This window comes from Pisolithus orientalis, assembly GCF_024613125.1.
Source record: "Pisolithus orientalis strain OTSU chromosome Unknown F5J12scaffold_3, whole genome shotgun sequence".
Lineage (NCBI taxonomy): Eukaryota > Fungi > Basidiomycota > Agaricomycetes > Boletales > Pisolithaceae > Pisolithus > Pisolithus orientalis.
This window is the reverse complement of record NW_026260784.1, coordinates 1,939,483-1,952,762: the sequence shown is the minus strand read 5'-3', so window position 1 is coordinate 1,952,762 and position 13,280 is coordinate 1,939,483. Positions and strand designations below refer to the sequence as shown.

At 50.5% G+C, this 13,280-nt stretch overlaps 7 protein-coding genes across 7 annotated transcripts; 4 read left to right on the top strand and 3 right to left on the bottom strand.

Annotated features, from left to right (window-relative positions):
- The first annotated feature begins 433 nt into the window (after positions 1-433).
- F5J12DRAFT_803850 (uncharacterized protein) lies at positions 434-696 on the top strand. The gene has a single exon (XM_051744479.1). The coding sequence runs from the start codon at positions 444-446 to the stop codon at positions 660-662; it is 219 nt and encodes a 72-aa protein (XP_051604501.1). The 5' UTR covers positions 434-443; the 3' UTR covers positions 663-696.
- A 335-nt stretch (positions 697-1,031) lies between these two features.
- Positions 1,032-2,019, top strand: F5J12DRAFT_736499 (uncharacterized protein; the record flags this gene model as incomplete). Its single annotated transcript, XM_051741999.1, has 4 exons — positions 1,032-1,199; positions 1,255-1,272; positions 1,333-1,437; positions 1,490-2,019. Coding segments are annotated over 4 exons (336 nt in total), but the record flags the coding sequence as incomplete, so codon positions are not given.
- A 294-nt stretch (positions 2,020-2,313) lies between these two features.
- F5J12DRAFT_803838 (eukaryotic porin/Tom40) lies at positions 2,314-3,751 on the top strand. Its single transcript, XM_051744478.1, has 6 exons — positions 2,314-2,468; positions 2,525-2,899; positions 2,958-3,238; positions 3,289-3,350; positions 3,405-3,505; positions 3,559-3,751. Exons 1-6 carry the CDS (start codon positions 2,433-2,435, stop codon positions 3,586-3,588), a joined length of 885 nt encoding a protein of 294 aa, XP_051604499.1. The 5' UTR covers positions 2,314-2,432; the 3' UTR covers positions 3,589-3,751.
- F5J12DRAFT_803828 (calponin homology domain-containing protein) lies at positions 3,752-6,643 on the bottom strand. The gene is made up of 18 exons (XM_051744477.1): positions 6,526-6,643; positions 6,382-6,472; positions 6,308-6,317; positions 6,125-6,250; positions 5,993-6,071; positions 5,821-5,937; positions 5,709-5,766; positions 5,596-5,658; positions 5,440-5,539; positions 5,283-5,380; positions 5,000-5,230; positions 4,875-4,951; positions 4,716-4,821; positions 4,458-4,664; positions 4,252-4,398; positions 4,118-4,198; positions 3,985-4,056; positions 3,752-3,927 (listed from the first exon to the last, which is right to left on the bottom strand). Exons 1-18 carry the CDS (start codon positions 6,558-6,560, stop codon positions 3,781-3,783), a joined length of 1,845 nt encoding a protein of 614 aa, XP_051604498.1. The 5' UTR covers positions 6,561-6,643; the 3' UTR covers positions 3,752-3,780.
- Positions 6,644-6,680: 37 nt separating this feature from the next.
- F5J12DRAFT_803822 (SSrecog-domain-containing protein) lies at positions 6,681-9,149 on the top strand. The gene is made up of 8 exons (XM_051744476.1): positions 6,681-6,822; positions 6,883-7,058; positions 7,119-7,224; positions 7,281-7,777; positions 7,832-7,935; positions 7,989-8,111; positions 8,174-8,601; positions 8,657-9,149. Exons 1-8 carry the CDS (start codon positions 6,768-6,770, stop codon positions 9,037-9,039), a joined length of 1,872 nt encoding a protein of 623 aa, XP_051604497.1. The 5' UTR covers positions 6,681-6,767; the 3' UTR covers positions 9,040-9,149.
- Positions 9,150-12,052, bottom strand: F5J12DRAFT_803819 (uncharacterized protein). The gene is made up of 6 exons (XM_051744475.1): positions 11,952-12,052; positions 10,148-11,857; positions 9,971-10,089; positions 9,795-9,917; positions 9,536-9,742; positions 9,150-9,472 (listed from the first exon to the last, which is right to left on the bottom strand). The coding sequence occupies exons 2-6, from the start codon at positions 11,577-11,579 to the stop codon at positions 9,245-9,247; spliced, it is 2,109 nt and encodes a 702-aa protein (XP_051604496.1). The 5' UTR covers positions 11,580-11,857; positions 11,952-12,052; the 3' UTR covers positions 9,150-9,244.
- Positions 11,713-13,265, bottom strand: F5J12DRAFT_314574 (uncharacterized protein). The gene is made up of 4 exons (XM_051738866.1): positions 13,074-13,265; positions 12,341-12,907; positions 11,952-12,272; positions 11,713-11,857 (listed from the first exon to the last, which is right to left on the bottom strand). The coding sequence occupies exons 1-4, from the start codon at positions 13,212-13,214 to the stop codon at positions 11,846-11,848; spliced, it is 1,041 nt and encodes a 346-aa protein (XP_051604495.1). The 5' UTR covers positions 13,215-13,265; the 3' UTR covers positions 11,713-11,845.
- Positions 13,266-13,280: the final 15 nt, after the last annotated feature.

Here is a 13,280-nt window from a genome sequence, read left to right as displayed (position 1 = left end):
GGACTGGTTAAATTTCAAGCTTCACGACTATGGCACTGACGTCTGTCATCGTAGGTACGCAACGCACTTGAATATTATTGCACTGGCGTTTGGGCCATTGTAATAACACCTAGGCATCCGCGGCAACTGCTCGACTTCCACTAACTCCTCGGTCAAACATCAAAGGCCTCTGGAAAAAGAAGTACTTCTGTTATATTAAAGTACTGTCACTTGTTATCACCGAACACTGCGATCCTGCCGGAGTCCGCGCACTGTGCTATTGGCCACACGCTGACAGTAGCAGACAGTAACACGACCCAGACATTTACATTCGCCGAACCCATCGACGCGGAAGTACTCGTACGGTCGATTCCGTACAAAAATCTGCAAAGGGTTTTGATATCCCGAAGGACTAGACGTCGCGAGGGACGAAGACGCTAGCATTTCTATGATCTGACTCCCTGATGAGCCTGATCCAATGTGTAATCACGATATGGTCTTTCGTCGCTATGCCCGCGATAACACACGAACGAGCGAACGCCCACATCGCGCGGGGGAGTTTACCGGTGTTTCACTACAGGCACACGACCAGGGGCGATACCCAGCCATCCTTGTACTTATCTTGTGTTATTCGGGGCAGGCAGAAGATGCATCAGGGAGATGTATGTGAGATTGCGTATTGAAGATGGAATTCGGGGTCACGGTTTGGAACCAAGATATGTCTTCTCAAAGTGTCACTGTATCTTTGCAGTCAATATATATCATACATATATCGATGATCGACGAAGCAGTTGATGATCGACCGGCGTTAATGGCTGGCCTAGTCAATTTTGCGCGAAGCATTACAGGCGCTTCGAACTTGACCATGGTGAAGTACATCGGTCCCTCAGTGAGAAGCCAATCGCATTCTGCGCTATGATGCGAGTCCTCTAATGCGCGCTCGGATTACAGGAGCTGGCAAACGTCATCCTGGGTGACAAGAAACCTTGGAAAGGTATGGAGCACAACTTCCTTCCCTGATCGATCAAACCTTCACGTTTCTTCGGCACTTTGAAGACTATCTCATTGTCGACGTGCGCGACCAGGACTGGGCTGGCGGGAATATCAAGGGATCTTACCATGTCCCTTCGGAGAGCTTCTTGAATGGGGTGGACAAGCTCATCAAGGACACCAAGGATATTCCGACGGATGGTCTTCCATTGTCAGCTGAGCCAGCAGCGGTAAGGGAAGTTTATTGCGCTGTGCCTTGTGATTCTGATCGCTGTATTATCAGAGGGACCAAAGGCAGCCAGAGTGAGCAGTTTTGACAGGCGCATGTAATGGACACGAGCTCATGCGTTTCTCCCATTGTAGATCTATGAAGAGACGCGAAACATCATTCATAAACCGAGTGACGGGCAGTACTTCGAGGCACTTGTCCTTAGAGGAGGGTTCCTCCATTTCGGCGAAAAATACAAGGTAAAGATAAAATCCTAAGCTAACTTGAAAGCATCGTACTAAAAGAATGCAGGATGATCCAAGGCTCGTGGAGAATTGGAAGAACGTCATATGGTAGGCGATGTGGCCGCATGTACATACCGGGCTAGTGTTAGAAAGTTGAGACCGCCTGCCCGGCGTCGTATGGTTTACATGGTCAGAATGAAGGAGTCCGTGCGTCCAAGACTACAGCTGCTGATTATCGGAGCTAGCGGTTTCCTTCAATCTTATGAAATATTTGGGCCCTCTTTGACAATTCCTGCGACTTCGCGCTGCTCAAGTTGCAGGTTCCTTTGGCCGATCACCCCAGGGGCGCACAGAATGCATGTGAGTCATGAAGGACATGATCTGGCAACACGACGCCTAGCACGATCCTAGTGATATAACCACGAAGGTCCCCACTGCCCAGTTGGAAGCTACCAAGGGATCTTTTGAAATACGTGGTCAACCACATGTGTATGTGAGAAAACACGTGCTCGCGTTCAAGATACACAGCTCTTATTACCCCTATGTCCGTACCGCTCGCGATCCCAGCCAGTAAGATTTGCCCTACGCAAGGGATGTCTCCAAGTGGCGGTCAATTATTGACGGTGGAAGAGAGTGAAATGCGTACTTTGCATAGCTCCAACATATCTTGTCTGCTATCGTTGGACCACTCCGTGCCAATATGACCGCCGACGAGCGATGGGAGGAGATTGTGAGGTCTCCCATATGCAAATGATACCAAGCTGTCACCGCAGCTGCCGGGACGAGGTGAGTTATCCTCAAACCGTCATCGAGGGTATTCGGCAACGGAGAACACGTTGCAAACTACCTTAGTGTCTCCGTAGCGATATCTGTCCAGCTGACAGGGTAATACGGTTGGAGGCGTGTGTTATGTAATACATTCTCACGATTTGACCCGTTGAACTCAAAAGATCTTGGCTTGCGTATTTCCACCACCCTCCTCATTTGAACCGCTGTTGGAGCTCTCAGCCATGTCTTTGCCTCAGCCAGTTCCCCCCTCATGGAAGGTAATCTCCTTTCACTCTGCTAAACAATCTGCTAATCACCGTGCTTGTCTTGTTAGGACCTTGGAAAGTCCTCCAACGACTTGTTGACGAAGGACTACCCCTTCTTCGGTACTTCCTTGGAAGTCAAGACCAGGACCCCCTCGGGCGTCGCCTTCAAGGTTGCTGGTCTCCGTGACTCCAAGTCACAAGCCATCAACGGCGATATCGAAGCCAAATACTCGGACCCCAAGAACGGTCTTGTCTTCACCGAGACATGGACGACCTCCAATATCCTCAAGTCGCAGCTCGAGCTTGAGAACTACCTCGCAAAAGGCTTGAAACTTGACTTCTCTACCTCCTTGGTCCCGGACTCGGGCTCGAAATCTGCTCTCGTCAACCTCAGCTACAAGCAGTCTGGCGTACACACCCGTGGCGCTCTTGACGTGTTCAAAGTACACTACATATCTTGTCTCAAAGATTCATGATTCTGACTAGAAAACTCTCCACAAGGGACCCACCTTCACCACGGACGCTGTCTTCGGCCGTGACGGTTTCCTTTTCGGTGCTGAGGCTGCCTACAACGTCACCGAGGGCAAGATCTCCCGCTATGCCGCAGCCATTGGCTACAATGCACCCGAATACGCCGTAACGGTCCATGGCCTCAACAACCTCAACACCTTCTCGGCCAGCTACTATCACCGTGTTAGCCCCGACGTTGAAGCAGGTGCCAAGGCTGTCTACGACTCCAAGTCGACGACCTCAGGCGTTGCCCTTGAGGTTGGCACCAAGGCGTAAGCCAATGCCTCCGTGGTCAATGCGTGTGATGCTGACATTTCAGCAGTTACCTCGACTCGGCTGCGTTTGTGAAGGCCAAGATTAACAATGCTGGTGTTCTGGCCCTCGGTTCGTCTCACTGCTGAACCCGGTGTTGGGCTGGGATTGACGCAGTGGTTACAGGTTACACGCAAACTCTCCGCCCCGGTGTGAAGGCTTCCTTCGGTCTTGCTCTTGACACACAACGACTCAATGACATCGCCCCCATTGGTCCCGCCCACAAGGTTTGTAGCGCTATCTGATGATCGTGTCACTGCTGAACATGTGAAATGTTTAGGTTGGCGCTTCGTTCACCTTCGAGGTCTAAAATTTTAGTGTCACCATCACACTACACGATGTCCTACTAGCATCTGACGTTGCTTGAGAATATGACATCGAGTAAATTAGCCTCCTAGAACAAATATTGGAACATTAGAGAATGAACATGAGCGGGAAAAAAAAATGCTGTGTGGTATCCACATGATTGCGGTGACGGTACTAAGTATACATGATGGTATGCCTAAACAAATACTTCTTCCAGCCACGTTTCATAATCGTATTCCGGCTCTCCAACTTCATTCCTTTGAAAGGGTAATACCTCTCGCAAGTAATCAATAGCGCTGCTTGGAAGTCGCGCAAGTCGCAAGTCGAGTTCCGTAACGAACGGCTGAAGCAATGTGGTGAGGCGGACGCATGTTAGGCGTGCAGTGTTGCCATGACCCACCTTGTCGCCTGCAATTCCACGGAAAGACTCCCGCAATTGGTCCGGTGACGTCTGATCTTCGGTGATGTCCACCTGAGATAAGTATTTACTCGCCTGTCTTCCGACGTCGGTCAAACGTATCTGGTGCACCTACCAAGAGGTTTATGAAAGCCTGGAACGTGATGGCACCATACTCTTGTACAAGCTGGTCGTACAGGTAATCCATGTCCTCGTCCTGTGCCATCAACGATTCACAATAGTTTAAAACTTTATCATAGGCAGACGCACGGAATACACCAGGCCAAGACTGGCGAGAGCTGCATTGAACTCTGGAAGACTAAGGGTATTTGTTCCATCGCGAGCAAAATAACGAAATGTGCTTTCGAATTGTTCGAGTTGTGCAGGTGTTAAATTCGTCATGTTCCTTGAAACGGCCTGTGAATGGATGCATCGTTGTTCAGCGGTTAGTAACACGTGTATGCGGACGGATGCACCTGGTTATCGATGAATGAAAGCTTTTTAGCTATACTCTGCGCGAGAAGTTCGAGTTCGAATTCTAGGTCTTGGCAGGTGAAAATGGTATAGTCGTTTTCTTCGACGTTGGCTGCAATACAGTCATTCTCTGCCCTCAAAACACGGGACAAGGCGTCATTAAGAGCGGGTAGCCGGGTTTGTAGCGTTCGGACATGTTCTTGTTGTTCCTGCAGAATAGGTGGGTTCCAACCTTGTTTCGCCAGCCGCAATACACTTGCCTCAAGTGGCCCTTCCACGTTCGAAAGTTCGAGAGAGACGGCATGTAGCCGTTGCGAAAAGTCATTGGCGAGGTCTGCAAACTCTTTTCGAAGCGTCTCCTTGATTCTGTAATGAAGAGACGATGTCAGCAGTATCCAGATAGGTTGGACAAGACTCACTGTCTGATTTGAGCATTGATCGACCTCGACCGTTTCGCTTCGGAACGCAGAAGGTCATTCCAGGCATGATCAATGTCCTACAACATGTCAAATCGGGATTATCACACGGGCGGAGTGCCACTGACCGAAAGCGCCAATCCCAGAGGGGGAACATATTCCCTGAGCCCATAAGTCCGAAGTTTCGTTTGTATGTTGCCGAAAAGCGTAGTAACATCCTGACGTTCGGTTACCCAACCGCGCTTAGTCGAATGCTTGTACTTGTTGAAGCTCGCAGAGTGTGCTTTCGCATCGGTGTATGTACCCGTGAACATGCTGGCAGCCCATTCGGTTTGGACTTCGGAAAGTGCGCGGAGTAACTTCACAATATCAACATCGGGACGCAGTTAACATAAACAACTCGGGACGCACATTGCGAGCTCGGCGTTCGTAGTCATTCTTGCTCAACCACACCGATTGCATGAGTTCGGCGAATTTCTCGACTCGCCGGGATACGGTCTCCGCTTGATCTGCAGTACTACATTAACCAATCCCCTTGTGATAAGCTCCAGCGAAACATGCCACAAACCCATCGAGGAAAATGCATGGAAGTAACTCGCAATATACGTCATAACACTTCGTTCGTCGGGATGGGCGGAGTCACATAGATCTTCTACCTCTAGTAATTGCTAGGACACCGACATGTCAAAGGCTGAAAGGACGCTATGTTGCACAAGCGACGTACGGGAACGCCGAGGTGCTCTGCAGCGACTTGAAATGCAAGGCACGTGTTTCCATGCCGATCTGACTGGAAATTATCATTCGCGGAAGAGGGCTAGGAGCGGAAATGAAAATTACCTTGTTTAACCTATCATAGTCCAATAGTTCGGGTCGATGACAGTGGATGAGAGCGCATCTAATGCGACTTGAGCTCAAGGCTGAAGGGGTAGTTGTGCGGCGAACAACCTACAATGCGAGTCCGTCTGACCAGCTAGAAGAAAAGTCTTGCACGTCGACTTCTTTGTATGGCGCCGTTTTCCGCTGGCACCAGAGGAGTAAACCCTCCTTCGCGGAAAGGCCTTCCTCACTTGAAATCGTCTGTCTGAGTCGTAACGAAAGTTAGCGAGATGATCTTTGCTGACCTGATGTCCGCGATCGTGAAACGCAGGACGAGTGTCCAAATCATCCCAAGTATGAGCTTTAAGTTTCCGTCCATGATGTCTATATAATGTGAGCGAGAATACCTAGGTGAAAAATCGCGAAGACGACCGTACCTTCTGGACCGATGTTGGTTAACTTGATGCCCCGTTGGCGGATGAACTCTAGGGCCTTGTTTACATTCTCTGCTTTTTGAACTCGCATTCTAGGATTCTTATTGTATCTTCCGAGCGAGGTATCGCCTTGGTCCGACGTTTAAACGGGGAGGAAAGATCAGGACACGGGTAATAGCTACTCACCCATGATCTCCTGTAGGGGGCACGGAGCGACGATAAGTGATCTGGGGAAACCTCCACAATTAACGATGACGGACCATAAGCTGAATGAGCCGAACTCCATCGGACAGGTCCTGGACGAGCGAACGCATCGGAGGGTATCCATTGGCTTCCAGCTTCGTGTTAAGCCTAGAACGTGTAGGATTAGTGGGCCATGAAACCGACAAGTACTGCTGGAGTACCATTTACAGAACGTTCGCTCCTGTGTCGAGTCCATCGTTCGTTCGGGCACGCCTGTTTACCGCGAAGGGTGGTTATAATGAAAGATTAAGACGCGGTGATTTGAAATGACGACAAGCATCATAAGCATGTGGCACGAAACCCTGTTAGTGGTGAACTAGCGCACGCGTCTTGACCTGCGTCCACCACCATCGCCTTTCGTTAAACCTCACACAAAAAGTCGTACTCGTTTTCGCTGAGCACGATGTCCACCACTCAGTTCGACAAAATATACCACGGACTGTCCCCGGAAGTTGGGAGTAAGTGTCTATGCGGCGCGCTCCGGTTGAGATGTGCTGAAACAGGTGTTCACCCCCCAGAATTTCGCATTGCCAACAGTGGGATGGCTTGGAAAGGAGAGGAAAACGAGAAAGTCATCGCGTTGCCCTCCGGTGACATCAAATGGGCTCAATGGTTTCGTGTTGCAAGAAACTTCCAGCTTAGAGTAGGGTTGAAGGACAGACGGAGAGAAACGTTCGACGGGTTCATGCGAGAGGTGGGTATCTGGGTCGTTGAGTGGTGCACCGAGAAGCTGCGCCTAACTGTTCACCTCTAGGATCACGACAAACTGGCTAACTTGCTCAAGCAATACTTCGCGGTGACACTGGAGGTGAAAGACGTTACATTCAAGGGGTGGAATTGGGGTGTAACGGACATCCAAGGTGCTCTCCGTCGCCTCTGCCCTTAAGCCTGTACATTTTGCTAACCGCTCACCAAGGCCAGGACCTCGCCTTCTTAGTATCGAACAAGACAGCTTTCGAGCTGCCGCTTAACCAAGTGGCGAACTCCAACATTGCTGGGAAGACTGAGGTTTCGTTGGAGTTCGCTTCTTCGGCATCGCCAGGCAAGAAATCATCGCGAAATGCTCCGGACGAGATGACAGAAATTCGATTCCACGTACCCGGAACTCACGTACGTGTCCGAGGGTCCGACGCGGGTTCACAGAAATCGGACGATGAAGAGGGTGAAGAAATGAGCGCAGCTCAGGCTTTCCACGATGCGATCAAAGAGAAGGCTGAAATTGGCCAAGTCGCTGGAGATCTCGTGCTAAGCTTCGAGGAGGTTCTTGTGCTAACGCCTCGCGGGCGCTACGATTTGGATATGTCTATCGAATTCCTACGATTGCGTGGAAAGACGTACGACTACAAGATTCTCTACTCAAGCATATCAAAATTGTTCCTTCTTCCAAAGGACGACCAACATGTCCTGTTCATAGTGTGTCCATTCTTGCTTTCTGCTCGTTTCTCGATACTTAATGGACCTTTGCAGCTCGGTTTGAGTACACCTATTAGGCAAGGGCAGACTAGGTATCAGTACTTGGTTATGCAGTTCGCCAGGGAAGAAGAAACAACAGCCGAGCTTAACTTGTCAGAGTACGTACAAGTCTACTATTCTACCGAAGTATCATCTGAGCTGGTCCTTGCAGAGAAGAGATAGCCAAGTACGACAAACTAAAGAAACACTACGAAGACCCCACGTTTGAGGTTGTCTCTGGTGTGTTCCGTGCTCTCTCAAAGAAAAAGATCATCGGTTCTGGCGCCTTCCAGAGGTATGTATTCGTGTTAACTTTTTTTTTTTTTCACGACGGCCTGACTGTTCGTAACCCTACAGTCGCGGCGGTCATCCAGGCATTAAAGCCAACTTCAAAGCAGTCCAGGGTGATCTCTTCATGCTCGAGAAATATATTTTCTTCGTCTCCAAACAGCCGATGCTCATCGAACTTTCTGACATTCACCAATGTGTCTTCTCCCGTGTCGGTGCCAGCATGGGCGCAACCGCAGCGCGTACTTTTGATCTCAAGATCATCACCAAGAGTGGACCAGAATATACGTTCACGTCCATCAACAAGGAGGAACATGAACCAGTCGAAAGCTACCTCAAGGACAAGAAGATTAAGTTGAAGAATGAAATGGTACCGGATGTAGATTTACTCGCAGCTGGTGCTGGAGACTCCGACGAGGAGATGCAGAGTGTGGCGAGCAGTGGGGACGAGCAGCCGAGACCGAGGATTGGCGGCGATGATGATGATAGCGAAGAAGGTGAGTTCTGTGCTCTCGACGTTCTCTTTAATGTTTATTGACTTTTAACTTTCAGACGAAGACTTCGAAGCATCATCTAGCGATGAAGGGTCGCCTACAGAGAGTGAATCTGAATCTTCTGGCGGAGGCGTTACTGCATCGGATGCAAGTGGTGACAGGGAACTCGCGAAGGGAAGCAAAGCGAAGAAGCTTACGAAAAAGAAGGCAAAGACAAAAGAGAAAGGCAGCGATGATGAGGACGACGATGACGGCGAGAAAACCAAGAAAGCATCTGCGAAGTCCAAAGCTAAACCGGCCAAACCTAAGAAAGACGATGATGCGATGGACGTCGACGATGAGAGGCCTAAGCCTAAACCAAAACCAAAGCCCAAGGTGAAGTCAACTGCCAAGGATGACGAGGATGGTCCAGCGAAGAAGAAACAAAAGACATCGGCTTAAGGTCTACACTCCGTGTTTAGCTCACTATTTCGTGTTTTTCTATAGATTCGATCAATGTATGTAGCGGTATAATAAATACGCCAAATATCCGATATAATACTCGAAAGGTTACAAACTATGGCCATACCATTATGCTGAAGCCGAAAGTATCCGTGCCAGAAGACAATCGTAATATAAGTACAAAAAATCAAAATCGTCTGACGTGTCATGTCTGTGGGTCGCCCTTCCGCTTGGCCAGCAAGGAGCCGGGCTCGAAAACCACATTGGCAGTTGGCGAAACACTAAACGGAGGAGGCACGTTAATCAAAGGTTGGGCAGGTCGACCTGACACGGATTGCTTCCTGGTCCGAGTGCGCGACAGCGGTTTCGCTTGTGAAAGCACTTCGGTCGGTCCAGTACACAATACATGCTTTTCTTGGTGAAGTACGTACGACTGAATAGAGGAAGTTAGCGGATATGAGAAAGACAATGAGAAGAGAAAGGCAATTCTACGTGCCCGAGCGACCAAAATAGCCTCCATCCACTTTTCGCCGTCTCTCTGGTTGCAAGAAAATACATGTAGGTAGTCGGCGGCGTTCTCGAACAGGGAAAGATGGTCCGTTGACTTGATGGCAAATACGAAAGGCTTGGGTGACTTATGCCGCCGAGTAACATAATATGCGTCAAAGTTCGACACCGAGCATAAAAAGGTCTCATCTTTCCCCTAAGGCACGGAAAGGTGAATGACTTGGCAAAAGGACAGAGAATCACCTTACCGTATCGCGTTTGGACAGCCATAAACCATGTTCTCTCAACTCCATCCAGCGTTTGCTCCATTTCCCGCGCTTGCTCTCCCATTCTATCCAGCCTCTGTGTGTAGGCGAGCAGCTGGGTATCGCCTAGCAAGCGCCACCATCAAACACTAATAGAGATCCACGGAAATGAAGCTTACAGATGGGCTTAACAACCGTGCCAAGGGCGTGGGTTTGATAACGAAAGCATTTAAGAGTTTGTCCTTGTCCCACGATGCTGAAACATCTGACAGTAATTCATAGTCTCGAACCGGTCGCTCTGACGACAAATTACTTCAATTATGCTAAATGTGAGATTCAGACTCATTAGCACTCACCCATGCCATAATCTTGAGCCAGTTCGAATACCATCCATGACCCAGATTTGTCAAGAATGCCTTGGCTAGTCATAAGCTTGACCACATGTCCAGCAGTGGTATTCGACGCGATTTCGACGGTATTGAACCGTTGCATATCACCAATAAATATCCTTTGTTGGGTCACAGAAACCTTCGAAGGCTGGAGCGGAGATGTCGAGGGAGGTGTTACCGCGGGAAGAGGTAGACGTTGTACGACACGTTGATTGGACGTGTTACTTTCCGGATCAACAGACGGTCGAGATGCGCTACCAGAAGGTCTCCAGTTATCTTCGCTAACGCGTCCTGATCTGACGATTGGTTCATGACCTGCATGCGTGTCCCGGCCGTTTCGTACAGAACGAGTGTTCCCCTCCGCAGAAACATGTCCATGGATGTCATCTGGTGAGTGCCGGGCTCCTACGGTCATGCTTCGTCCGAGAGATTGCGCTGATGCAGCTTCAAATGGTTGCCGCGATGGCTCAGCATGACGGCGATCAGGACGTTGGAACGGAGGCGCAGATTTCAACGGCCGGTTCTGTGATGGTGCTTCAGAACCTCGCGTAGTCGACTGTTGCATATATGCGACACCTTCTGGGTGACGTGTTCGGGTAGGACTTGTCGTGGTGGAACGAGCGAGCTTCGCTTTCCTTAAGAAAGGCACAGAAAGGTCTTGCTCTGCAGAACCTGAAGAGGATGTTTGAAGTTGCATGAGCTTTCGTGACAAATCTTCAGGTAGGATGGGCGAGGGTTGGGAAGAGCTAGAGTCTGGCCAGAGAGAACCCGTCCGGGGCGGCGCCGCAGACGAAGCTGATCGTTTCCGACCATCATGCGCAAGACTCCTTGAACTTGGGACCACGGGTGCTGTTGTGGGGGGAAGGGCGGGGACGGGAGGGGGCGGATGGGTGCTTTTAGCACGGTCCAACTTCCGCCGGTGTCGCTCGTCGCGAAGTTGCTGTCTGATTGACTTTTGTGCTTTCAAAGCAGTAGGCATGCGCTGGGCAAGGGGTATGTCATCATCTGAGCCACCACCTGTTCTTGGTATCCGGGATTGTAGGGGAGAATGAGTGCGCGAGGGACCGTTGGAGACGCCGTCGATACTGTAGTAAATAGTGTTACCGTCCTCGTTTGCCGAAGACGAACTGAAATCCGAAGTTGCACTTGACGAAGCCTCACGGGTGTGGTGTCTATCTCCTGAGCTGCCGACACCTCCAACTCTACTGCCACCCTGGTCCTTACCGGCGCGGCTGCTCGAACGGCGGCTCACTTGCCTATACATTTCCTGTTCAGATCCTCTGCGGTCACCACCACTAGTGTACCTGTCAGGTAAGCCACATTGTCCACGCCACTCGTGCTCGTCATGTGGAGTGCGGGGGTGACGTGTCGTCAGAGCGCGTTCACCGAGGCTACGCATCGTGTCAGCAGAGGTGCCGGGTTGAAAGTGCGCTTCTTGATATACCGAGCCACGCGGACTCGGCGTTACGTCCACGTTTTGAGTACTTTTTGGGCAGTCTTGTTCCGAATCAGAAGAGTCGGAGAGTGATTGGGTGTAATAATAATCGAAGTCCGAGTGGTAACTTAGTAGGTCCTCGTCGCCATCTGCGGGCAAATTTGCGTAGTCAAGGCAAACAGAGTTTTTCTGATCCAACACATCATTGTTGCTCGAATGGGTATTTTCGCTCAGCCCAATGTCTGGCCACGTGGATGATTGGAGGGATGAAGCACGTGAGAGTGCGGATGAAGGCGGCTCAGAAGTGGTACATGAGAGCGAAGGGAGAGAACCAACATCGGCATCATGCGCTGACAACAGCAGTGAAGAGACCACCTCATCGGGAGCTTGAGTTTTCCTGGCAACATTGTCAACGGAAGTCACGATGGATCCGCCGTGCAACGCGGACTGGCCATTGACATCACTGGAAGAACCACCGTTACCCCCCTCGGCCTCATTCTCAGCGGGTAACCCCGCAGGCGGCAGTACGAACATGGTATTGTTCTCTTCAGAAGGCGCAAATGAGGAACCACTGCGGGTGGGCAGACAGGAATCGGCACTGAGATCCAAATCCCAAGGCTCGTGAGGTAAACGCGCTCCAACGGTTCCTTTTCGGACCTAGTGCATCAAAAGTCCAAAGTCAGGTGCTACCGTTTCCAATTGTCTAGATTTTCCTGCGGTCATACCTTCCTAGGAACGGCGACATTCATTTGCGCGAGAGTGCGTAGCGAGGGTAACGAAGGACGTGGTGTAAATGCGGGCCGTGTGTGGGCGGGGCGCACCTGGCCATGACTTGATTTGGGACGTGCAGAGCTTGCTCGAGGAACATGAGCCCTGGGGGAGAGCTGGACAGTGCAAGGTTTGACCGATTCCGAAATTGAAGGGCAACCCATATCCAGCAAAGAGTGAGTGTGAAGTGAGGGCGGGATTGATGATATGAGCAGGGCGAACGGATCGTCGTCCAATAATAGTGATGAAGGAGCGTGTATGGTGAAATTCGGGTCATCGTTTACATCTCTGGTGTCCTCGGTGGACATGACAGGGTCTGAAACTACATGTGAAGATGGAAGATCGGAAGGAAGGTACGATTGGAGAAACGAGCTACTAGTAGAGGACATGAATAGTGACGGCAGGGAAGGCTTCCTTGGTAACTTGACAGCCTGCAGTAAGCCAAACTTCCTTGGCTGGTCGGGCAAACCAGATGTCCCTTCCATTACCTGTTCGGTGAAAACTGGGAGGTGGTGGGTATGTAGCTAAAAAGGACACGGTCAGTCACCAGCCCCCATGGGACCCAGCGATAATATCCTCCGAAAAAAATATGGGTCATGACTAGCCGAAAACACGTGACCGCGTCGAGATCAAGAGATCATTGGCACAAGGGAATGACATGCCGCAAGTATAAAAAATGTCAGTGCGAACCTTGAATGGATGCAAATTTTCGACCGAAGGCAGTTCCTCGGAGACTACAAGCGGAGCGATGCTACCGGCGTGCGGCGGCCCTGACGGAGATGACCCGCAGTGGCAACCACCAACGTGCAAGCAAGTTTGAGACATGAGCATAACTTCAGGTGTCCAGACAGGCTGATGCTGACTGCAGCGGTGGGGGTAGCGACGGAATGAATTGAT

Excerpts from the sequence above, each read along its gene's own strand:
- F5J12DRAFT_803850 (XM_051744479.1), top strand. The coding sequence starts at position 444 with ATGAGCCTGATCCAATGTGTAATCACGATATGGTCTTTCGTCGCTATG.
- F5J12DRAFT_803838 (XM_051744478.1), top strand. The coding sequence starts at position 2,433 with ATGTCTTTGCCTCAGCCAGTTCCCCCCTCATGGAAG. Across the intron at positions 3,239-3,288 it reads CTTGAGGTTGGCACCAAGGC|TTACCTCGACTCGGCTGCGT; the intron begins GTAAGCCAATGC and ends ACATTTCAGCAG. Across the intron at positions 3,506-3,558 it reads CCATTGGTCCCGCCCACAAG|GTTGGCGCTTCGTTCACCTT; the intron begins GTTTGTAGCGCT and ends TGAAATGTTTAG.
- F5J12DRAFT_803828 (XM_051744477.1), bottom strand. The coding sequence starts at position 6,560 with ATGGACTCGACACAGGAGCGAACGTTCTGTAAATG. Across the intron at positions 4,822-4,874 it reads ATCAATGCTCAAATCAGACA|AATCAAGGAGACGCTTCGAA; the intron begins GTGAGTCTTGTC and ends TCTTCATTACAG. Across the intron at positions 4,199-4,251 it reads GTCTTGGCCTGGTGTATTCC|GACGAGGACATGGATTACCT; the intron begins GTGCGTCTGCCT and ends TTGATGGCACAG.
- F5J12DRAFT_803822 (XM_051744476.1), top strand. The coding sequence starts at position 6,768 with ATGTCCACCACTCAGTTCGACAAAATATACCACGGACTGTCCCCGGAA. Across the intron at positions 7,059-7,118 it reads TCGACGGGTTCATGCGAGAG|GATCACGACAAACTGGCTAA; the intron begins GTGGGTATCTGG and ends GTTCACCTCTAG. Across the intron at positions 7,225-7,280 it reads GGGTGTAACGGACATCCAAG|GCCAGGACCTCGCCTTCTTA; the intron begins GTGCTCTCCGTC and ends CCGCTCACCAAG.
- F5J12DRAFT_803819 (XM_051744475.1), bottom strand. The coding sequence starts at position 11,579 with ATGCGTAGCCTCGGTGAACGCGCTCTGACGACACGTCACCCCCGCACT. Across the intron at positions 9,918-9,970 it reads CACGGTTGTTAAGCCCATCT|GCGATACCCAGCTGCTCGCC; the intron begins GTAAGCTTCATT and ends GGCGCTTGCTAG. Across the intron at positions 9,743-9,794 it reads GGCTGTCCAAACGCGATACG|GGGAAAGATGAGACCTTTTT; the intron begins GTAAGGTGATTC and ends TCCGTGCCTTAG.
- F5J12DRAFT_314574 (XM_051738866.1), bottom strand. The coding sequence starts at position 13,214 with ATGCTCATGTCTCAAACTTGCTTGCACGTTGGTGGTTGCCACTGCGGG. Across the intron at positions 12,908-13,073 it reads AAAATTTGCATCCATTCAAG|CTACATACCCACCACCTCCC; the intron begins GTTCGCACTGAC and ends TGTCCTTTTTAG. Across the intron at positions 12,273-12,340 it reads ATGTCGCCGTTCCTAGGAAG|GTCCGAAAAGGAACCGTTGG; the intron begins GTATGACCGCAG and ends TTGATGCACTAG.